Source organism: Pleurodeles waltl, chromosome 8 (genome assembly GCF_031143425.1).
Source record: "Pleurodeles waltl isolate 20211129_DDA chromosome 8, aPleWal1.hap1.20221129, whole genome shotgun sequence".
NCBI lineage: Eukaryota > Metazoa > Chordata > Amphibia > Caudata > Salamandridae > Pleurodeles > Pleurodeles waltl.
The window spans coordinates 72966982-72992894 of record NC_090447.1 but is presented as its reverse complement, the minus strand read 5'-3'; the positions used below and the strand labels follow the sequence as shown (position 1 = coordinate 72992894).

At 46.7% G+C, this 25913-nt stretch overlaps 1 protein-coding gene across 1 annotated transcript in view; it reads left to right on the top strand.

Moving 5' to 3' along the window:
• Positions 1–25913, top strand: part of XNDC1N (XRCC1 N-terminal domain containing 1, N-terminal like) — a 305166-nt gene that overhangs the window by 111362 nt on the left and 167891 nt on the right. The window contains exons 12-13 of the mRNA XM_069203429.1: positions 661–786; positions 12321–12328. Of these exons, the coding sequence (XP_069059530.1) occupies positions 661–786; positions 12321–12328 (134 nt within the window). The remainder of the gene's footprint in view (positions 1–660; positions 787–12320; positions 12329–25913) is intronic.

The following is a 25913-nucleotide window of genomic DNA, read 5'->3' as shown; positions in this document are numbered from 1 at the left end:
CGGAGCTGAGAGTTCAAGAGTCTGGGTGTTGTTCTGGGTAAGATCTTCAAGTCGGATGGCCTCAAGGGGCTTTACCAGGGGTTCAATGTGTCTGTACCAGGGTATTATCATCTACAGAACGGCCTACTTCAGGATCCACAGCACGGCTAAAGGAATGTTGCCCGATCGCAGGAACACTTACATTGTTATCAGTTGGTTGTTTGCCCAGACAGTGACCGCAGTGGCAGGGTTTGTTTCCTACCCATTTGATACAGTCCTACGTCATATGATGATGCAGTCCGATAGGAAAGCAATGGATACCATGTACTCTGGAACCATCGACTGCTAGAGGAAGGTTGCTTATGATGAAGGTTCCAAGGCTTTCAAGGGTGCCTGGTCTAATTCTCCGAGGGATGGGTGGTGCTTTTATGCTCGTCATTTACAATGATTGAAGAAAGTCATCTAAAACTCCAGCTGGGCTTGCCTGGCTTGGCATGCTGTAAAATTTAACATACCGAGAAATATATGGACTCTGCTTGCATTGAACTGCCTTTTATTTATGAAATCCAACTGGTACAATTTACTGGCTGAAAATGGAGTTATCTGATCAACTCCATGAAATCATTCCCTCATGGTGGGACTCGATTATTAATATTTTCTTTTGGTCTCCCTCATTTTTAGTATTCTGGTTTGGAAGAGTAGAAAATGTTGACTTTAAAAAGAAGTATGTTCCTGCTCAACCACGTCTGGTGGATCCTATCACCATGCACAATGACTACCTGGAAGGGGATGATGACCCTGAGGAAGGTAAAATAGTGCAAGATCAGTCCCCCACTATCGGAGATGAGTGTAATGATTATGTTGTACCAGTATTCTCTCCTTCACACCCCTTATGGTTAGTTCTCCACCAGATGACATGGGGGGAATGAGTGGCTAAATGCTTTGACTTGCACAGGAAACAGAATGTTTCCTCTGATTTTAAAGAAAATTAATCTTAAGGCAGATTCAGTTGTAACCATGCCATCAGCACAAAGGCGCTCCTAAAATCCTACCATGCCATGCTCTGCCAAATGTGGCCAGACTTGGGAGCATTCATTGACTCTACCAGAAGACGAACAGGAGGAGGCAAAAACTATCTTCCAAGATGGAGAGAAAATGTCTTCTGAAATCATTGACACTGTAATGGATGTTTCCTGAACAGGGTTCAAACAAATGGCTGGAGCTGCAGCCTAAGCCTCCCAGGCTGGCTAAAGGTGACATATTTTAGACACAAGCAAAGATCGTCAACATGTCAGTTGATGGAGGCACCCTTTTTTGGAAAACATGTGGACGGGGCTCTCCAATCAATAAAAACTGTCACAGAGACAGCAAGACCTTAAGGTGTTCTTAAACAGTAGAGATTTTAGTCATTTTGTGGAGCTAGAAGAAGAGATCAGTACTCTTTCAGAACTGGTTTTCGTCCCTGTAGGCTTCAGCCTTACAATCAGACCGAACAAGGATATTGGCACCAGTTTGCACAACAATATAGCCCACCAGCCATGGCCTATTCTAGGCAGGCTCCTAGAAGAAAGGCATTAGGTTCAGCAAGAGGACATGACTCTTCTATAAGACAGTGACAGTCCTTCGACATCAGCAATTGGAGTTCTTTCTTGATGTATCATTGGGTGCTAGATATCAAGCACAGGAAACAGCCATTACAATGCAACCGGTGCCACGCATTACCATTACAACGCTGTTGTTACAAATCAGGTACCGTTCTCAAGCCTAGCCTTTACCACACAGGATTTTACAATGAATATACCTTTCCTACACATGCCTTTACAATGAATTTCATTGGCCAGAATGGTAAAGGCTAATGCATGGTAAAGGTTTTGCTAGCAAAGGTAAGTATTTGGCAGGTAAGTATCAAGAGTGTGTGTGTGTATATACATATATATATACTATATATATACTATATGTATATGTGTGTGTTCAATGGCATGTGTAGCAGCAGATACACATGCTTTGCATAAGTCTGCAATCTAGTGTTGGGCTCGGAGTGTTACAATTTGTTTTTTCTTTGTAGAATTTCTTTCAAGTCACAAGATCGAGTGACTCCTCCTCTTGGTGATAGTGCGCATGAGCATCGAGTCCTTTGTTAGATTGTTTTCTTTCTGCCGTCGGGTTGGGATGTGTTCCCTCTTGCTCTGGTAGATTTCGGTTCCGTACTATCTGAACTTCTCTATCTTTCCTTTAAACGTCTGTATCGTTTTTGAACGCGTTTTCCATACTACACTTCGATCCGATTGTAGTGTCTGGATCGATTAAATGCTCTTTCGGGCAGCTGCGCCCTTCTCTGGCCTACTGCATCACAGGCTCATGGATCGGACTCCGTTTCGATTCTGCCCTCAGTGCCACGCCAAGTTGCCCTACACAGGCCAACACTTGGTGTGCAACCTCTTCATCTCTCCGGAACACACGGTAGAAACCTGCGAGGCGTGCTGATCCTTCCGCTCCAAGAAGACTCTGCGGGATTGAAGAAAGCCTTGGTTAGAGATCGCATCGAAGTCGACCCAACAAATGCCTGACATTTTCGGTGAGGAACAGGTGTAGACGCAGTTTCCATTGCAGACTCCGATTCCAACGCAGACTCAGATGGGGACATGCCAAGTTATTCCTGTGGCGCAGTACCCATCACCAAAAAGTCAGCACAAATGGTCTTGGGTCCACCACTGCTTGTCGGCCTTGGTCGGACCTGAAAATGACATCTTGACGACCGAACCTTGGGTTCAGCGTCGAAGAAGACCAAGATGCATTCGACCGAACAGACTGCATGCCTGTTTTGGGATCGAGCAGCAAAGTGGAGGCTTTCAATTCGGAACTGAAATGTTTATATACCACCTCGGAGCCGAAAAGGCTCTCATCTGTTTCGAAGATGTCAGTCCACTGGGGATGCTCCATCCCCAATAAGAAATCTGCAAATTCGATGCAGCAGGCAAAAGAGTGGCAACTCAAGCTGCAAATCAGTTGAGAATTGCCAACTCTCAAGCTCTTTTAGCCAGGTACGACAGGGCCCATTGGGATGAGATGCAAGAGTTCCTCCAATATCTCCCACCAGAACACCAAACAAAGGTAGTGGCAGAAGGACAGGCTATCGCCAACAATCAAATTGGATTCCTTCTATGGGGGCCTAGACATGTCTCTTTGGTACCCCCAGGGCACCCAAATTGCAGTAGGACTGCTCGGGAGGAGCCTCAAGGCCCTCACGTTAACAGCTGGCTCCTTGTCCCCTGCGGGAGCCGGCATTGCTATTGCACACAGGGAGCTGCTATACATGCAGCTCCCTGTGTGCAAGTGCAATAGTTTCATCTCTTTCCCTGCCTGCATGTCTGTAGGCAGTGAAAGAGATGAGCAACACAGAGAGATGAAACATCTGCTTCTGGCGGACTGGAGCACTTCATCAGCTCCCGCCTACTTGAACTGGAGTGTGTGCTTTTGCTTGACGGCAGCTGGCGGTCCCCCACCAAGCAAAAGCCAACAGCTGTGTCCCCAGGGCCATTATTGGCTCCACGAGTGGGGCTGCGCGGCTTCCTCCTTTAAAAAAAAAAAAAAAGTCCTGGGGAGTTGTTCTCCGAGGTGCAGGTGGGTGTGTGTGCTCCCCTCACCCATATTAAAATAAGCCCTGGGCAGGTCTGTGTGACCCCCTACACAATTTTTATAATTTAAGCTCCGGGGAGGTGGTAGGGCCCGGGGGGTGATCTGATTTTGTTTTCTTTTTTTTTTTTAATTAAAGCCTCATGGAGGTGGTGGTCCCGGGGGTCTGTAAGGCCCCCCTCCCCCATAAAGAAATACAGGAGACTGCACTTTTGTTTTTTGTTTTTTTGCTGCACATTTGCCACAGTTTTTTTTAAGTGCTTTTTTTGCCCTGGTGGGGTCCTACCCTGCCTCCTTTTCTTTTTTCTCAGTGGGACTCGGCTGAAGCCGAAACCCAAGATGGCTGCCAACACTTCCTGGTCAAAGTGTTGGCAGCCAATGAGAGCTCTGCATTCCCTTGCATGAACTCCATATTCTTCGCGAAGTAGTTGCAGAGGGACCAAGTCCATTGAAATACACATTAGAATTTACTTTAATTTCTCAACAACTACTGAGTAGATTTACACCAAATAAAATAAAGCAAAATCTGCAGAACAAAATCTGGCTTTCTGCCACATTTGGTGTGATTCCGTTCAGGGGTTCGGGCTGTAGTCGTATTCAAATCTCCTATGGGCGTTAACATGGGAAACCTCCCCTCCTCCTTTTTCTCGGTTCCCGCTTGACAGGTCACCCCAAAACTTTCCATGTGCAACAAGAATTACTGGCACACTGGAAAATTTGTCAAAGATAACAGCAAGTGAAAAAATGCTTTTCCTAAAACATGGTCTCAACTATTGCTACCTACTGGTGACACTGCCAATAGGTAATATATGTGTGTATGTGTGTACATATATATATATATATATATATATATATATATATATATATATATAAGGGTGGTGGATATGGTGTTTTGGGTGGCAAGGGTAATTTTAGGGTTTAGGGTGGTGGGTATGTTTTTTTTTATGGTGGTAAGGTATTTTTTAGGGGGGGTTTGGGTTTTTGGGCTGTCGGTTTATAAGGAGAGATATGTGTGTACTTACTATATACACACACTTTCATGTTATTAGTGTGTGTGTATATATATAAAATCTTAATTTATTTATATATATGTATGTATATATATGTATGTATATATATATCTATATATGTGTGTATATAAAAACAGTTTATACCTACCTGCACATTTTTTACCAAGCGTATGCCTGTACCATGCTTGCCTTTACCACAAAAATGTAAGTATTTTACGGGTGAATAAACACACTATGGGGGTCATTCCGACCCCGGCGGTCAAGGACCGCCGGGGCCGGGGATGCGGGAGCACCGCCAACAGGCTGGCGGTGCCCCGCAGGGCATTCTGACCGCGGCGGTTTGGCCGCGGTCAGACAAGGAAAACCTGCGGTCTCCCGCCGGTTTTCCGCTGCCCTGGGAATCCCCCATGGCGGCGCAGCTTGCTGCGCTGCCATGGGGGATTCCGACCCCCTCACCGCCATCCTGTTCCTGGCGGCTCCGACCGCCAGGAACAGGATGGCGGTGAGGGGTGTCGTGGGGCCCCCGTAAGAGGGCCCCACTTTGTATTTCAGTGTCTGCTGTGCAGACACTGAAATACGCGACGGGTGCCACTGCACCCGTCGCACATACCCACTCCGCCGGCTCCATTCGGAGCCGGCTTCCTCGTGGGGAGGGGTTTCCCGCTGGGCTGGCGGGCGGCCCTCTGGCGGTCGCCCGCCAGCCCAGCGGGAAAGCCAGAATGGCCTCCGCGGTCTTTCCACCGCGGAGCGGCCATTTGGCGGCTCCCTCCAGGCGGGCGGCTCCTGCCGCCCGCCGGGCTCAGAATGAGCCCCTATATTTGTAAAAGGTTTACACTTACCTGTAAAGTACTAACATTTACTTGCAAAACCTTTACCACGCATATGCCTTTACAACGAAATTCGTTGTAAAGGCATGCGTGGTAAAGGTATAGTTGTAAAATCCTGTACGTTAAAGGTTATACATGGTAAAGGTACCTGAGTTGTAAAACACGTGTGGTAATAGTATGCGTGGTTCTGTCATGTAACCTTCAAGCATGGCTTGAAAACCACCCCACTAGAGCACACAACAGCATGTTCATCTTTTAAAGGAGGATATTCCTTCACCCATTATCAAAGGAGCCATAGAAGAAGTTCCTTATGTCCAGTGGAACAAGGTATTTTACTTCAGTTTCTTTCTGCTAAAGTAAATGTCAGAGAAATGGAGACAGGTGGTGAAGCTGAGAAATGTCAACAAGTACCTCAAAAACAGAAATTCAGAATGGTCTCCCTGCAAGATATACTACAACTACTCAATCCAGAGAACTAAGTGATATCCCTGGATCTCCAAGATGCTTACTTCCATATCTCCATTCACAACAAACACAGGAGTCATCTCAGTTTTGAGATGGCTGGATGTCACTACCAATTTAAAGTCGTACCTTTTGGCTCCAAATCTGCTCCAAGACTATTTACAAAATGCACGGTTCCAGTTGAGGCATACTTAAGAAAGACCTGGCACCAGATCTTCCCATACTTGGATGACTGGCTCATAAAAGCACCCTTATCCGTGGCTGCAGCTCGCGTGACAAAAACAGGTTTTCAAATTACTAAAGATTTGGGACTGAGGCTTAACAAAGAGAAAGCCTGCATCACACCAAGCAGGAGAATTACTTTTCTAGGAGCAGTTTTAAATAAGGTGTGCAAAGGCATTCCCACGAAGGCAAGAAATACAAAAAGAACTGGGACAGCTTCAGTTTTAGCAAGAAAAAGCTCATTTTTGTGAGACTATACAAGTTGTTCCTGGGAATGGTGTCCTCCTGCATTATACTAATTCCCAGTTGTTGCCTAGTCATGAGACTGTTACAGGAACAAATCGACAAGCAGTGGAAGCAAACAGGATCTTTCGAGGATGTCAACACAAGCAATAAAAAAAAACATGACATGGTAGATAAAGAATCACAATCTATCATTATAGCATGATAACGGATGCATCTGTGGAAGGATGGGGAGCTCATCTTCAGGACCTCAAAGTGAGTGGCAGATGGTCAATCAAGGAAAAAAAGAGACATACTTCTTGACATTCAGGGTTGTGGCCTTAGGACTCTGCTTCCTTCCAAGGCTAAGGGAATCTTCAGTTCTGGTTCATACAGAGAACACAAGTACTATGTTTTATTTAAACAAGCAGGGAGAAACATAATCTCACTTTCTTTCCTCTGAATCTCAGAAAGTTTGGAATTGGTCTTTGGAAGAAAAAAACCTCCTTGGAAGCAGTGCATGTGCCCAGAATGTACAATCAGTGGGCAGGTGATTTGAGCAGGTAATCAAAATAGTTCCACAAATGGAAGTTGTCCGAAAAGCACCTCGGCAGATGTTTTTGCATGGGGGAAGCCAGCCCTAGATCTATTTGCTACATTTATAAACTGGAAATCTTGATTCTATGGAAGGAGGTTTCTACACAAGGAGTCATGGGGGAACCTCTGTAAGTTTGCATGGGTGGGAGTATTCGCTTACTCCCCTCTTTCCTGCATTTAATTCCTCAGGTACTCAGATGAGTGCATTATTCTTCTGGGTCCTGTGTGAGCAAGACATCGCTGGTTCACAGAACTTCTACTCGTGGCTGAACAGCCACACATTCCACTCAAACCAGTTCCAGGAATTGTCAACACCAGAATCGTTCAATTCGGCAGCTTGGCTCCTAAAGTCAATGAGTTTCGCTTATTGAATATTCCACAACAGTGCAGACATATAAGCTAAAGCAAGGGCTGAATCTACAAACAAGTCATATAAAGCAAAATGGGTTTGATTCTGCAATTGATGTTTGACAAATGACTGCCATCGCTTTTTCGCCACCCTGGCTTAGGTATTACCATACCTTCTGAACCTAGCTCGATCTTGGCTTTCACATAATTCAGTCTCGCAGCAATTTCCAGGTTCAGAACATCTTAGCACCAGAAGTTCTTATTATCTAACAGCGTGCTAAAGGAATTCTTATGAGGACTTTACTTCCAGTTAATAAACTCTTAATTACTTTGCAGCTGAATACGGTTCTAGCCCAATGTATGAGTGGACACTTTGAACCAATCTACAAGGCTGAACTGAAGTATCTGTAATGGAAAATGGGTCTTTTGTTAGCCCTTACCTCAGCTAGAAGAATTTCTGAAATGCATGCTTTTACAATCCAGAGTCCATACCTACAATTTCAAATTGACAATGTTATTTTAAGAAGTAATCCTCGTTTCCCAAGGTTCTAACGGACCTCCACCTTAATAAACCTGTTATTCGAAGGCTTGCTTCCAAAATCTTTCCAATCAGGCGGAAAGAGCTCTTCATACTTTGGATGTTAAGAGGTGTGTCAAATTTGCTAGTGAAAGGACTAAGGTGCTCATTACAACATTGGCGGTAAAAGCCGCTTACCGCCGTGCAGAAGACCGCCAACACACGGCCGCGGAAATCCGCCATAGCTATTATGACCCACATCTCGGAATCCGCCAAAAGTCAGACACCCACACAAGTCCGCCACACCAAAGGTCAGTGATAAACTGGTGAAAACAAAACCTCCACCGTCACGCCAACAGAAATACGCCCACATTAACACGACACACGAATCCACGCGGCGGTCTTTCAACCGTGGTATTCCATTGGTGGTACACACCGCCGCGCTCAAAATACACACAATCTTACAAAACACAGCCACATTGGACAATTCCAAATACACACACCTGATACACATACACACACCACTCCCACACACCCAATACAATATATAACACACACCCACATCACCCACAAACCTCCAAGACAAAACATTCCGAAAGAAGGCCAGAGAGAGACACCACCAGCAAGAACAACAGCATCCACAGGCACACAACACCATCACCCACACAACTTCCACGCACCTCACACAACACACCACTACATATCACCACACTTATCACCACACACTCCACCCCACACATCGCCTACACCACCCCATGGCACAGCAAAGACACCCCAAGTTCTCGGAGGAGGAGCTCAGGGTCATGGTGGAGGAAATCGTCCGGGTAGAGCCACAGCTATTCGGATCACAGGTGCAGCACACCTCCATAGCTAGGAAGATGGAGCTATGGCGAAGAATAGTGAACAGGGTCAACGCAGTAGGACAGCACCCAAGAAATCAGGAGGACATCAGGAAGAGGTGGATCGACCTACGGGGGAAGGTGCGTTCCGTGGTCTCAAGACACCACCTGGCGGTTCAGCGGACTGGCGGCGGAACCCCACCTCCTCCCCAACAACTAACAACATGGGAGGAGCAGCTCTTGGCGATTCTGCATCCTGAGGGCCTCGCAGGAGTAGGTGGAGGAATGGACTCTGGTAAGGCAAAGCTTTACTATTACATCCCCCACCCTACCTGCATGCTATCACATACCCTCACCCTCACCCCCAGCACCCCAACTCCTCACATATGTCCCAACATCACAAACCACACATCCCAACACCAAGCCCTGCATGCAACAACAAAGCATGGACACCCATCACCAAAGCATGCCCACTGCACATACCCATACACCCCCCTAAACCATCATCACAGAAGCTCCCACACAGGAATGCTAGCACTGGGGTACACGGTCACCCACCCATTGCACACCATGACACACACAGATGTAATAACCATCCTTTTATACCCCTGCAGGACCCCTACCCAACGTCACCGGACAGGAGGGTCCACACATGTCCACACCACCAACAGAAGAGGCCCACAGTGATGACAGCACCTCTGTCCAACTGGATCTAGATGACCAGCCCGGACCATCGGGGACCTCGGGACAGTCGGTTCCCCTCACACAGGCACAGGCCACCACAGACCTTCCCCCCTCTGGAAACACCAGCACAGCACCCACCCAGCGGGCCCATACCTCCGTCCCCAGGACACGACAATCAGCAGTGTGTCTACCACTACAGGGAACCCAGGCTAACCCACCACCCCAACAACAACAGGGACCTGGGGGCAGTGGTAGTGGGCACACGGTCCAGGGGACGGAGGCCCAGGAACACAGGGGAACTGGAAGGGCTGCTGTGCGACAGGGGGCGGACAGGCCAAGGGAACCCACTCTCCACGAGGCCCTCTCCTCCATCATGGGAGCCTACCACCACTCCCAGGAGACGATGGCCAAAGTACTGGCCAAGTTTCAGGAGACCCAGCGCATGCAGGAGGAACAGTATATGGGCTTCAGGGAGGAACTCAGAACCATCAGCTCCACCCTGGGCACCATCGTAGGGGTGCTGAAGGAACTACTCAACACCAGGAGGGACACTGTGGCACTACAAGGGGCCCCTGACACTAGCATGGACGATGAACTGCCCACCACCTCTGCCGGCACTAGTGGACAGGACCCCCCGCCACAGGACCACCACACCAGCACCCCACCCCCTGCAGACGGAGAACCACCCCGCAAACGGTCCCTAAGATCCAGGAAAAAGACAGAGCACGATGCCAAGACCCCCGGCAAGAAATGAGACCACCCTGATTGTCATCTTACTGTCCCACTTTGTCACCCTGTCCATAATTAAACTGCCCCAGCTCCACTTCCTATGCCCATATGGGCAATGCACTTGTGAGACTAATAGACTGGACTCTGCCATGGACACTCCTCCGCCATCACCCCTCACGTTTCACTACCCCCTCCAATATTGAGCATTTAAATAAACACACCTAAAGCACAAAAAACGATCTGGAGTCTGTCTGTGATTTCGAAATAGTGTATTAGCAATTACAGTGCTAAAATGTTTTTTAAATAGTAATGTCAACATACCTATGTCACACAGCTCTAGTCCATGAGGAATCTAGGCAGATGTCACACAGTGGGACCCACATCTGTGAAATCGTAAGGGAAAGTGACAACTCAGTGACCATACACTGGCTGAAAACGACAGACAGGAGAGAGGTAGTAGTGTCAAAGTACATGTAGTAGGCAGGTTTGGATTCCTACCTGTGTCTCAGTGGAAATATTGCAGGATCCCTGTTGTGCATGTCTTCTTCCTCTGCTTCCTCCTCATCACTGTCCACAGGCTCCACAGCTGCCATAACACTGCCATCTGGACCATCCTCCTGCAGAAAAGGCACCTGGCGTCGCAAAGCCAAGTTGTGAAGCATACAGCAGGCCACGATGATCTGGCACACCTTCTTTGGTGAGTAGAATAGCGATCCACCTGTCATATGGAGGAACCTGAACCTGGCCTTCAGGAGGCCGAAGGTCCGCTCGATCACCCTCCTAGTTCGCCCATGGGCCTCATTGTAGTGTTCCTCTGCCCTGGTCCTGGGATTCCTCACTAGGGTCAGTAGCCATGACAGGTTGGGGTAACCAGAGTCACCTGCAAATGGCGAGGGACAACTGTTAGACACACACTAACCTGTAGGGATAACCCCAGACCCAGACAACCATTCCCAATGACTTGCTTCCAGGTGCTCACCTAATAGCCACACACGGTGCCTCTGGAGTTGACCCATCACATAAGGGATGCTGCTATTCCGCAGGATGTAGGCGTCATGCACTGAGCCAGGGAACATGGCATTCACATGGGAGATGTACTGGTCTGCCAAACATACCATCTGTACATTCATAGAATCATAACTCTTCCGGTTTCTGTACACCTGTTCACACCTGTGGGGGGGGGACCAAAGCCACATGGGTCCCATCAATGGCACCTATGATGTTGGGGATATGTCCCTGAGCATAGAAATCACCTTTCACTGTAGGCAAATCCTCCACCTGAGGGAAAACGTTGTAGCTCCGCCTGTGTTTCAGAAGGGCGGACAACACTCTGGACAATACGTTGGAAAACTTAGGTTGGGGCATCCCTGATGCCATGGCCACAGTTGTTTGAAAAAAGCCACTTGCAAGGAAATGGAGCACTGACAGCACCTGCACTTGAGGAGGGATTCCTGTGGAATGGCGGATTACTGACATCAGGTCTGGCTCCAACTGGGTACACAGTTCCTGGATTGTGGCACCGTCAAGCCTGTAGGTGATAATCAAATGCTGCTCCTCCATTGTCGACAGGTCAACCAACGGTGGGTACACTGGAGGATGCCGCCATCTCCTCACATGTCCCAGAAGACGGTGCCTATGAAGGACAACAGCGAGCACAGAGTCAAACAACTCAGAGGTACGTACCCACAGTTTACACAGAACACCATCCATACACAAAAGGTGGCCTGTGTGTGTTGAGTCTAGGCCTAGGCCTTCTAGATATGGGTCAGCAGCCTACACAGCTGACGCAAGCTGCTTGTAAATAAGCTCAGTAGTTCTAGGGACAGCATGATGGTGTATAAGCACATATGCATCCTGTTGTCACAGTGGCCAAAGCATGCTAGTGAGAAAAATAAAATAATATATATGTAAATTTATATATATATAGTTTTCCTCCACGCTCAGTTCATTTCGTGCGCGCTTTTCACCAGTGCCGATATTCCCAGAGCCTGACCTCGCTCAGTTTGACATGGTGGGCAGGATATCCGTCACATTTGGGACGGATTAACACCGTCCTCCAAAGTTGTAATCAGGCCCAAAGTTTCCATGCCAACGCGTTTCGACTATAACAGTCTTGATCACGGCATATATGAGTGTGGATTTCCAAATGTGGTCCTATTTTATTTTTGTGTCTGTAGTGGATAATTCTGATCCTCACTCAGATTCTATTTGCCCTGGATTTTATCTGGTTCGCTCTTTATTGTTCCTTTAGGAAATCAAGTAAATGTTTGAAAACTTCAGAGGCTGGTGCTGGCCACCACTACAGTTGTTCCTTGGGTTCACCTCCACCTGGTCCCTTAGGCCATCTCTTGAGGCACAAGAGTGCAGGAAACAAGTCCCCGGTCACAGTGACTTGGGACATTAGATTGACCTTATTAGCTTTGTTGCTGGTTGTTCCAGGACCTTTGCTAGAAGGGCCTTCCTCTGTCCTGAGCAATGCTTTGATGTCACCAAGGTTGACGGGCTTTGCTGGGATTCAATTCATCCCAATAAATGTGGTCCCAGATTGAAAGCATTTAGGCCTCAAATTGGAAGGAAGTAGGTACCCTTCAGTGATCCCATCCGACCTTTGTCCCTCAAATTCAGCATCATACAGTGGTTGAAGGGTTGTTTCAAACTGACACACAAGTGGCTCTTGCATATGTAAACAGACAGGAGTATAGTGTCCCAACATGAACCTCTTTCCCGCAGTGGTGCCTCTGGTCAGGATCATAACAACGATGAGGGTCTATTACCGAGTAGGGTCAACCTGGCTGCTAATGGACCTAAGCAGCATCGTCCCTTTCTCTATCCCACCAGCTCCCGCCTGGATCAGAGAAATACTGGGGACTCATTGGCTTGAGCTAATCACCTTCTTGGATGACAGGTTGCTGCCAACATTTGTCTTCCGGAGTCTAGTGGTCAAAAGATGGGACATTGATAGTCCTTTCTTCCCTTTTACAAGGGGCCTCCTTTATCTGTCTCCTGCACCCCGTCTTTCATCTTTTTCACAGGGTATGGGAAAAGATATTGAAGCAACCTGTCCAGCTGGTTCTGGTGGTTCGTTGTAGCTTCATAAACTCTGTTTTTTTCTCCATCAAAACCTGTCTCTGTCAGGTCCTCAGACTACCAGGATCTTCATTGCCTCAGCGGCAGATGTCATGTTCCAAGATGGCAGTGAAGAAGGTGAAAGGCTGGGGATTTAGGTCATTGGATGTTCCTGAGAATTGGTCTTCTCTATACAGGTTTTTTTAAAGGTAAGGCACCAACTGGAAAAAACTCTAATATATACTGCCCAATAATGGCTTCTTCTGCATCAATGTCACTTAGGTGGTACATGGCAGGTGTTTTAGAAGCAAAGCATCATTTGAAGAAGAGCAAACACAGAGAAGAGAGAACCTCCTGCCTAGCAATATTATTTTTTCTGTAGAAGTATTTCTCTTTTTGTATTACATACAACTGCTTGCCTGCCTCCTGCTGAGGCAGAGCCTCAGGGCATAGCAATGTCTAGGAAGCCCATGCTGGAAGGAATGAAGATTGCCAGGTAGAAGTTGAGCCAACCCGCTCTGCGCAGCTACTTCACTGCTGTTCTTTTTGCTGTAATTGTAAAAACAATATTCTAATTCACTAGCTTCAAGCCGCGCCAAACGCCCCTTGCGTAATCGCCGTGTGCCCTCTTGCTCCTCTTTTCACCATTCTGGTTGACCTAGTATGTTCTCCGTGTTAGAGTACTTGAGTCACAATACCGGACAGATACTCTACTTGAACTTTAGGTTACTACCAAGCAGGAATCTAGACTGCTGGACTGCAGTGGTCAACTCAGAGTGTAACTCTTTCCATTACGGGTGAGTATTGTCCCAGTGACCAGGCAGGGTCACAACTAGCAGTGACAGCTGATATTCAGGTGTGAGGGACAGACCTCACCTGCTCTACAAACTGGAGCACCGCCTACTGGTTCTCGCTAACATGATCTCTGTAGTCTATCAGGTGAGGGCCTCCTGACCACCCTGAATGTACGATGTGTGTACGACTAGTGCTTGGATACACAAGTACTGGGGTGATAATGTTCGGGGGGTCCCACGTATACATCCCCAGGTTGGTATGGTGCTTCAATAGGTGAGGGAAAACCTGACGGGTGCTGCCCCCTTCACCAACAAGTCTTCCTGCAGTTCTCTCTCATTTCCATCAATATGTAATTCACTGCAGCAACCATTGTAGCCACATATGTGGCCTGGTTTGCAATCACACCCTCTTCAGTAATACAGAAAGGATTCTTTTCTCCACCTTACCAGGACCAAATAGCTTCCAGCTGGTCAGCCTGTGGCCTGGAACACGGGGCACCTGAACAAAGGACTGGAGCAGGGGCATGTCCAGCACAAAACACATTCAAAATGAAGCTCGGATACCTGCCCATAATCTGCATCCTATCTCCAGCTTTACAGAGAGAGCGGTGCCTGGCAACAGTCCCTGATTGGCTCATGGCTTTTTGAGCCTAGTGCACTTATGCACTGGACATGAATGGATGCCCACCATGCCAAGGAACATAGAGGGATTATGCATCTTTTGGGAAGCTAGTTTCAAGGATGCTGACCTAAGGTAAGATGCACTTTGTAGTAATTGGTTTACTCTGTAATTGAAATCAAACCATAGAGGTGCAGGTACACACTGTACCAGTACTCACTCTTTAAAGGAACTGTGCTACAACTGGGAAGTCCTGGCACTCTCTTGATTTGGGTCCAGCTGAAATTGGCCCTGTGCAGCAGGTATTCAGGCCCCCCTTTTTGCTGCAAGGAGTGATGTATACCATTGATGAGGAAAGGGATGGACCAATCAGGAAGCTGTGCTATCTGCTCCCTGTGCCTAGCTCATCCCCCCTCTGTGGTGTATCATAGAGCACAGACCCCTGCATCTGACTTCCTGCTGTGTCCAGAGCTGCTGACTGTGAGTGCAATAAGAACAGAACTTTGCTTGTGCTCTGCTTCTCTCTCGTCCCCTTTAAAAATACTCGTCTTTACACCTCACTGCCCAAAAACGCGATCGGTCTCTATACTCCTCCCTGAGTATTAATATGACCTGTGTCTCCGCAGTCTTTTCTCAGCCCACTTGTGAGTCCTGTATCTTCTCACTCCTCTTTCTGCCCATTAATTGGACCTGTTGCAACACTCCTCTCCATAGTATTGAAAGACCTGTGTTTCCACACTCTTCTTGCATGCACTCTATAAGTCCTGTCCCTCCACAATCCCCTCTCTGACCTGTTGTTGTCGCTAGAGGGCTAGGTCTTAACAAGAGCTTGGTGCCACTGAGGTAACATTTAAGTTATTTCTTTTTTGCCCCTAGGTGCAGCAACAGCGGGTAGGTGCTGTCGGGCACCATCCTCCCTCTAACGGTTATGCTATGATCTGTGTATTTGTACGCACACAGCCCAGCATTGGAGGGTGTATTGACACTGAAGCAGCAGCGGCGTGGGCCACGCCCGGGTCGGGCTAAGTGAAGAGCCAGGTCTTCAGTTTCTTGTGGAAATCAAGAACTAAGGATGCGGATCTGATGGGCTGGTGCAGGGCATTCCAGGCTTTAGGAACGAGGTCGGAGAATGCATGGCCGCCTGATCTGGTTCTGCGTATGGAGGGTGTGTGCGAGTAGGCGTCCTGCTGAGCAGAGGTGTCTGGTAGGTTTGTGGAAGTTTATGTGGTTGTTGAGGCACATGGGGCAATGTTGTGTAGGGCTTTGTATGTGTGAGTGAAGAGTGTTTGTTTGTGGATTGGGAGCCAGTGGGTCTCTTTGAGGTGTGGGGCGATGTGAGTGCACATAGGAGGTTGTGCGTTGATTCCAGTATACAGTGCATTGTTGTAGTCCAGCTTGCTGGTGATGGGGGCTTGGGCGACGGTTCTGTGATGGTTCTGTTCCTGTCTCCTGGATTTCATGCCACACCACACACAAACATTCTAATCCACCATGGACTCTCAGCATTCCAGACACCTGCTCACTCATACAGGAAATGGGGAGGCACATGATACCACACATCTCCATTTCTTACAAACAACAAAACTAAGAACAGACATTCCTTGCAGTGACAATCCTTCACGATCACTCAATCTCCAGCACGTCTACCTTACACATTTACCCAGGAACAACCTGTCAAACTCAAGTACCCATGCAGACACACAAAGACAGCAAATAGCAGTCATAGAAACTCTGCAATGGGTTAAGACATGAGGCTCCCTCACCTCATTTAAAAAAATGGGACAACAAGTAGGTTGTGACTACCATTGCACAACTGTCTAAGAGGCATGAGTCTTGCAACCTCCTTAGAAGTTAGTCATTACGACCACATCTGCACACCTACATTGGTACCATACAACATTTATACATGCAGGACATGGACACGAGGCATTACCACCACGTGTCTGCACACTTACATTGGAACCATACAACATTTATACATGCAGGATATGAAAATGAGACGTTACCACCACAAGTCTGTACACTTACATTAACACTATACAACATTTATAAATGCAGGGTATGTAGTCACTTATGCTCAGTCATGCAACAGGCTGGGCATAGAAACCACTAACTTCCTTTGACAAATGGTTTCATTGTCATCCCTAAGTCTACTCTTTCAAGGTACAAACAAAACAAAAACAGAAAGTTTAACCATACATTACCCTAACTGAACACTCCCTTGACCAGACTCAAACAAAAAACCTGAACTCACAACACTCGTACACAAAGTCCTCAGGCCTTCACATCATATTACAAAACTACACAGGTGACACAGATACAACAAACACTCACACTTTCTCCATCTTGCACAAGCAAGACACACAACCCTAGAAGGACAACACACTCCACATAACATTTTTTACGCTAATGCTTCAAAGCTCCGAACTAGCATCAAAAATTGTGACGCTAGTTTCCTAGCTACTGCCATGGTGCGGCGTATCTTAGATACGGCGCACACATGGTGGCGTTAGGGGGTGCTAAGCGGCGCAAGAAAAGTGGCGCTGCACTAGGTACAGCGACACTTTTCTTAAATCAGGCCCTTAATCTTCACCCAGTACAGGGTCCTCAGAAAACTGCACCAGCAAAATTCAGGACATCATTTGATTACAAGGATGATAGCCTTCAGTAGGAACATACAGAAAAATGATTGACACAACAAACAATTAAACAGCAGTCAAGCGATACAACCATTGACTTCGAAATTACATCACAAAAACTACTCACCACAATACATTAGGGCCACATCAAATACTACCCTTGAGCACAACACTGACTGCACCCACTACACAAAAACAGAATAAAACGTACCACTGGACAATCACAAATTCTCTTTGCCTCCTGCACCACACACCTGTCAAATCTTCACACTTGTATACAATGACAACTGTTCCCAGAGCCACCGAGGCGAAACTTGTGGCTATCACCCACAAAACCAGGGGGGGCTATACTTCTCCACACTTTCATTCTGGGGGACCTCTCCATGCTACTCCTCGTGATATGGCACTTCTCTTCTCCAACATCACACCCATGGGGTACAACTTCTCACAACAGGGCACTACACTTCCCTAACTTTGCATACCACACATACACATTCCTTCCACACAACCTCTACTGATGGGTTACTGCTTTTTGACCAGTTTGCCTCAAGACACACACGCGTGCTGCAGTTGTATGTGTGACAATGAGGTACTGCTTTTCTCCATATACGCACCACTCGGAGATGCACAACACACGTGGCTACACAACAACATGCAGATAGGGACCACGCCCTCCCCCCAAACTGCTAACCAGACTGTGTCTGGAGTTGAAAGTAATGTTCACACAGTAAATCCCAAACAACCAAGGGGGATAATTTAAACTTTCCAACCTTTCTTGCAAAGCTAAGTATTGAGCACACCACAACCGCTGTCATAAACTCAACTCCAAAACAACAGCAGTCAATTGACAAGCCCAACACGTGCATTGCCTGTAGGATGGACACAGAAGATGTAACTATACAGGACTCACCAACCAAACCGTTCCCGAACCTCATAGTGTGCAGTGTGCGGGACCCATGAACATTTCTTGACAAGAACAACAAACATTTTATAACAAAAACAAAGATAATAATACAAACTTCATGAATGCTAAATAACTTCGCTGACTAAATAACCAAATGTCATATTTTAACGTTATAAAAAGACAAAGGCCAGGCAGGCAATGTTTCGACCGCCATGACGTCAGGGCACAGTATATTCTAGAACAACAGTCTCATTACCACCACCAGTGCTCTTGGGGATAGTCCTATCTCTCTTTCTGAATTAACCAGGGGACCTGTGGTGGTCCTTTTTCAGCATTTCCAGACCGGTCCGTATAGAGAATCAGCTTCCTGCCCTCCTTCATGATGTCAAAATCTACACAGCAGCTCCTCCACTCCTATCAGTCACCGGCTTGCGAGTGACATATGAGCCCAACACAGGAGACACTGCAATCAAATGGCGCGATGTGCAGCCGTCACGGTCCCCTCACACCAAACGGGCACACAGACATGGACTAGCCTGTGCCACACTCACCATAGTTGAAGAATATCACTGTGCACTCACCAAGGCTTCTTCTGACGTCACCATCTCCGCTGAAGCGCCACGAGTCCACCTCTCCGTGTTCACAGTGCTATCCTTAAGGCACTGTCCCCATAGCATTGTCCTTAAGCTTAGGACTATACACTGGGGCCCCTCAGCTGGCTCCGTACCCTTACTAGACCTTGCCCATTCCCCTTACTGGGCTCCTCCTGCCCAGCAGCCACTGAGGACACCGCGTGGGGGGTGGAGGGGGGGTCAGTCTACTCCTCTATTCTCTGCCAGAAATTTCACCCAACTGCCGCCAAAGTGCTGCTGCACCTTCGTGCGGGTCCTTAACTCGTGGCCGAAGTGTTGTGGTTGGAGAGCGTGGTCTTCATACAAGAGTCTGGCAGCATTCAAGAGGCGGTAGGTTCTTTATTCCATCTTAGGCCCTTAGGTTACAGCCTCAGCAGGTAGGTACTGCTGGGCTCCCATTTCCCTCCTACTGTCTGTTTTGAAGCAACCACTCCACCCCACACATCAGTGTTATATTACATCACACACCTCAGCATTGCAGACACCAGATCACACATACGTGGAATCAGGGCACACAGGATGCAACACTCCTGAGTGTACAGGGTCCGTACACTCCTCTCTGCACAGTTATATCACCTGTGTCACTACAGTCCTCTCCGCATGTTTATAAGACCCGTGTCTCCATTCTTCTCTCAGCCCTTTTATGAGACCTGCCTCTCTGCTCTCTCCTCTCAGCCCATTACCTAGATCTACAGGGAGTGCAGAATTATTAGGCAAGTTGTATTTTTGAGGATTAATTTTATTATTGGACAACAACCATGTTCTCAATGAACCCAAAAAACTCATTAATATCAAAGCTGAATATTTTTGGAAGTAGTTTTTAGCTTGTTTTTAGTTTTAGCTATGTTAGGGGGATATCTGTGTGTGCAGGTGACTATTACTGTGCATAATTATTAGGCAACTTAACAAAAAAAAAAGATATACCCATTTCAATTTTTTATTATAACCAGTGAAACCAATATAACATCTCAACATTCACAAATATACATTTCTGACATTCAAAAACAAAACAAAAACAAATCAGTGGCCAATATAGCCACCTTTCTTTGCAAGGACACTCAAAAGCCTGCCATCCATGGATTCTGTCAGTGTTTTGATCTGTTCACCATCAACATTGCGTGCAGCAGCAACCACAGCCTCCCAGACACTGTTCAGAGAGGTGTACTGTTTTCCCTCCTTGTAAATCTCACATTTGATGATGGACCACAGGTTCTCAATGGGGTTCAGATCAGGTGAACAAGGAGGCCATGTCATTAGATTTCCTTCTTTTATACCCTTTCTTGCCAGCCACGCTGTGGAGTACTTGGACGCGTGTCATGGAGCATTGTCCTGCATGAAAATCATGTTTTTCTTGAAGGATGCAGACTTCTTCCTGTACCACTGCTTGAAGAAGGTGTCTTCCAGGAACTGGCAGTAGGACTGGGAGTTGAGCTTGACTCCATCCTCAACCCGAAAAGGCCCCACAAGCTCATCTTTGATGATACCAGCCCAAACCAGTACTCCACCTCCACCTTGCTGGCGTCTGAGTCGGACTGGAGCTCTCTGCCCTTTACCAATCCAGCCACGGGCCCATCCATCTGGCCCATCAAGACTCACTCTCATTTCATCAGTCCATAAAACCTTAGAAAAATCTGTCTTGAGATATTTCTTGGCTCAGTCTTGACGTTTCAGCTTGTGTGTCTTGTTCAGTGGTGGTCGTCTTTCAGCCTTTCTTACCTTGGCCATGAGTATTGCACACCTTGTGCTTTTGGACACTCCAGTGATGTTGCAGCTCTGAAATATGGCCAAACTGGTGGCAAGTGGCATCGTGGCAGCTGCACGCTTGACTTTTCTCAGTTCATGGGCAGTTATTTTGCGCCTTGGTTTTTCCACACGCTTCTTGCGACCCTGTTGACTATTTTGAATGAAACGCTTGATTGTTCGATGATCACGCTTCAGAAGCTTTGCAATTTTAAGAGTGCTGCATCCCTCTGCAAGATATCTCACTATTTTTGACTTTTCTGAGCCTGTCAAGTCCTTCTTTTGACCCATTTTGCCAAAGGAAAGGAAGTTGCCTAATAATTATGCACACCTGATATAGGGTGTTGATGTCATTAGACCACACCCCTTCTCATTACAGAGATGCACATCACCTAATATGCTTAATTGGTAGTAGGCTTTCGAGCCTATACAGCTTGGAGTAAGACAACATGCATAAAGAGGATGATGTGGTCAAAATACTCATTTGCCTAATAATTCTGCACTCCCTGTATAGCTCCACACTTCTCTCTGCACACTAGTAAGGCCTGTGCCTCTACACTTCTCTCTGCACATTAGTAAGGCCTGTGCCTCTACACTTCTCTCTGCACATTAGTAAGGCCTGTGTCTATACACTTCTCTCTGCACATTACTAAGGCCTGTGCCTCTGCACTTCTCTCTGCACATTAGTAAGGCCTGTGTCTCTACAATTCTCTCTGCACATTAGTAAGGCCTGTGTCTCTACACTTCCCTCTGCACATTAGTAAGGCATGTGTCTCTACACTTCCCTCTGCACATTAGTATGGCAGTTGTATCTACACTTCTCTTTGCACATTAGTAAGGCCTGTGACTCTACACTCATCTCTACACATTAGTAAGGCCTGTGTCTCTACACTCCCATCTCTGTCCATTACCTAGATCTATAGCTCCACACTTCTCTCTGCACATTAGTAGGGCCTGTGTCCCTACACTCTCCTCTCTGCCCAGTACCTAGATCTATATTTATACACTTCTCTCTGCACATTAGTAAGACCTGTGTCTCTACACGTCTCTCTGCACATTAGTAAGGCCTGTGTCTATACACTTCTCTCTGCACATTAGTAAGGCCTGTGTCTATACACTTCTCTCTGCACATTAGTAAAGCCTGTGTCTATACACTTCTCTCTGCACATTAGTAAGGCCTGTGTCTCTACTCGTCCCGCTGCACATTAGTAAGGCCTGTGTCTATACACTTCTCTCTGCACATTAGTAAGGCCTGTGTCTCTACACTTCTCTCTGCACATTAGTAAGGCCTGTGTCTCTACACTTCTCTCTGCACATTAGTAAAGCCTGTGTCTATACACTTCTCTCTGCACATTAGTAAGGCCTGTGTCTCTACACGTCTCTCTGCACATTAGTAAGGCCTGTGTCTTTACACTTCTCTCTGCACATTAGTAAAGCCTGTGTCTCTACACGTCTCTCTGCACATTAGTAAGGCCTGTGTCTCTACACTTCTCTCTGCACATTAGTAAGGCCAGTGTCTATACACTTCTCTCTGCACATTAGTAAATCCTGTGTCTATACACTTCTCTCTGCACATTAGTAAGGCTTGTGTCTCTTCTCGTCTCTCTGCACATTAGTAAGACCTGTGTCTCTACACTTCTCTATGCACATTAGAAAGGCCTGTGTCTCTACACGTCTCTCTGCACATTAGTAAGGCCTGTGTCTCTACACCTCTCTCTGCACATTAGTAAGGCCTGTGTCTATACACTTCTCTCTGCACATTAGTAAGGCCTGTGTCTCTATACTTCTCTCTGCACGTAGTAAGGCCTGTGCCTCTACACTCATCTCTGCACATTATTAAGCCTGTGTCTCTACACTCATCTCTGCACATTAGTAAGGCCTGTGTCTCTACACGTCTCTCTGCACATTAGGCCTATGTCTCTACACGTCTCTCTGCACATTAGTAAGGCCTGTGTCTATACACTCCCATCTCTGTCCATTACCTAGATCTATAGCTCCACACTTCTCTCTGCACATCAGTAGGGCCTGTGTCCCTACACTCCCCTGTGTGCCCATTACCTAGATCTATATTTATACACTTCTCTCTGCACATTAGTAAGACCTGTGTCTATACAATTCTCTCTGCACATTAGTAAAGCCTGTGTCTATACACTTCTCCCTACACATTAGTAAGGCCTGTGTCTATACACTTCTCTCTGCACATTAGTAAGACCTGTGTCTCTACACTTCTCTCTACACATTAGTATGGCCTGTGTCTATACACTTCTCTCTGCACATTGGTAAGGCCTGTGTCTATACACTTCTCTCTGCACATTAGTAAAGCCTGTGTCTATACACTTCTCTCTGCACATTAGTAAGGCTTGTGTCTCTACTTGCCTCTCTGCACATTAGTAAGACCTGTGTCTCTACACTTCTCTATGCACATTAGTAAGGCCTGTGTCTCTACACGTCTCTCTGCACATTAGTAAGGACTGTGTCTATACACTTCTCTCTGCACATTAGTAAGGCCTGTGCCCCTACACTACCCTCTCTACCCATAACCTAGATCTATATTTCTACACTTCTCTCTGCACGTTAGTAAGGCCTGTGTCTCTACACCTCTCTCTGCACATTAGTAAGGCCTGTGTCTATACACTTCCCTCTGCACATTAGTAAGGCCTGTGTCTCTATACTTCTCTCTGCACGTAGTAAGGCCTGCGTCTCTACACTTCTCTCTGCACATTAGTAAGGCCTGTGTCTCCACAGTTCTCTCTGCACATTAGTAAGGCCTGTGCCTCTACACTCATCTCTGCACATTAGTAAGGCCTGTGTCTCTACACTCATCTCTGCACATTAGTAAGGCCTGTGTCTATACACTCCCCTCTCTGTCCATTACCTAGATCTATAGCTCCACACTTCTCTCTGCACATTAGTAAGGCCTGTGTCTCTACACTCCCCTCTCTGCCCATTACCTAGATCTATAGCTCCACACTTCTCTATGCACATCAGTAGGGCCTGTGTCCCTACACTCCCCTGTGTGCCCAGTACCTAGATCTATATTTATACACTTCTCTCTTCACATTAGTAAGGCCTGTGTCTCTACACTCATCTCTACACATTAGTAAGGCCTGTGTCTCTACACGTCTCTCTACACATTAGTAAGGCCTGTGTCTATACACTTCTCTCTGCACATTAGTAAAGCCTGTGTCTCTACACTTCTCTCTGCACATTAGTAACGCCTCTGTCTGTACACTTCTCTCTACACATTAGTAAGGCCTGTGTCTATACACTTCTCTCTGCACATTAGTAAGACCTGTGTCTCTACAAGTCTCTCTACACATTAGTAGGGCCTGTGTCTATACACTTCTCTCTGCACATTAGTAAGGCCTGTGTCTATACACTTCTCTCTGCACATTAGTAAGGCCTGTGTCTCTACTCGTCTCTCTGCACATTAGTAAGTCCTGTGTCTCTACACTTCTCTATGCACATTAGTAAGGCCTGTGTCTATACACTTCTCTATGCACATTAGTAAGGCCTGTGTCTCTACACTTCTCTCTGCACATTAGTAAGGCCTGTGTCTCTACACTTCTCTCTGCACATTAGTAAGGCCTGTGTCTCTACACTTCTCTATGCACATTAGTAAGGCCTGTGTCTATACACTTCTCTATGCACATTAGTAAGGCCTGTGTCTCTACACGTCTCTCTGCACATTAGTAAGGCCTGTGTCTATACACGTCTCTCTGCACATTAGTAAGGCCTGTGTCCCTACACTTCTCTCTGCACATTAGTAAGGCCTGTGTCTCTACACGTCTCTCTGCACATTAGTAAGGCCTGTGTCTATACACTTCTTTCTGCACATTAGTAAGGCCTGTGTCTCTAACCATCTCTCTGCACATTAGTAAGGACTGTGTCTCTACACGTCTCTCTGCACATTAGTAAGGCCTGTGTCTCTACACTTCTCTCTACACATTAGTAAGGCCTGTGTCTATACACTTCTCCCTGCACATTAGTAAGGCATGTGTCTATACACTTCGCTCTGCACATTAGTAAGGCCTGTGTCTATACACTTCTCCCTGCACATTAGTAAGGCCGGTGTCTCTAAACTTCTCTCTACACATTAGTAAGGCCTGTGTCTATACACTTCTCTCTGCACATTAGTAAGGCCTGTGTCTGTATACTTCTCTCTGCACATTAGTAAGGCCTGTGTCTCTACACTTCTCTCTGCACATTAGTAAGGCCTGTGTCTATACACTTCTCTCTGCACATTAGTAAGGCCTGTGTCTGTATACTTCTCTCTGCACATAGTAAGCCCTGTGTCTCTACACTTCTCTCTGCACATTAGTAAGGCCTGTGTCTCTACACTTCTCTCTGCACATTAGTAAGGCCTGTGTCTCTACACTTCTCTCTGCACATTAGTAAGGCCTGTGTCTATACACTTCTCCCTGCACATTAGAAGGCATGTGTCTATACACTTCTCCCTGCACATTAGTAAGGCCGGTGTCTCTACACTCATCTCTACACATTAGTAAGGCCTGTGTCTCTACACGTCTCTCTACACATTAGTATGACCTGTGTCTCTACACTTCTCTCTGCACATTAGTAAGGCCTGTGTCTCTACACTTCTCTCTGCACATTAGTAAGGCCTGTGTCTCTACACTTCTCTCTGCACATTAGTAAAGCCTGTGTCTCTACACGTCTCTCTACACATTAGTATGGCCTGTGTCTCTACACTTCTCTCTGCACATTAGTAAGGCCTGTGTCTCTACACTTCTCTCTGCACATTAGTAAGGCCTGTGTCTCTACACTTCTCTCTGCACATTAGTAAGGCCTGTGTCTCTACACTTCTCTCTGCACATTAGTAAAGCCTGTGTCTCTACACGTCTCTCTACACATTAGTATGGCCTGTGTCTGTATACTCCTCTCTCCGCCGGTTAATAAGATGTGAATTTCTGCACTCCTCCATCAGCTCATGCAAATATACCTTTTGTTGCATTCTCCTCTGTCCAATCCATTCCCTTCGCATAGCTTTGTTATTGAGAGTGCATCTGTTCAAAGGAAGTTTGCAAAATACTACAACTCCCAGAATGCATAGACCTATTGAGTGGTAGTCCAGGAGCAAAAACAAAGTGATCTGCGCCTCTATACTCCTCTCTCTCCCCTGTGTTGATACACTCCTTTCTGCACGTTATTAAGACCTGTCTCTCCACACTCTTCTCTCTGCCCATTCATAAGACCTGCATCTCTGTGCTCCTCTCTCCACATTAATGAGACCTGCGACTCCACAGTCCTCTCTCTGTCTATTAATTTATAAGACCTGTGTCTCCACACTGATCTCTCTGCACTTTAATAACACTTGTGTCTCGACACTCCTCTCTGTACATTACTAAGACGTGTGTCTCCACTCTCCTCTCTACATTGATAAAACCTGTGCATCCACACTCCGCTCGCTGTACATTAATAAGACGTGTGTC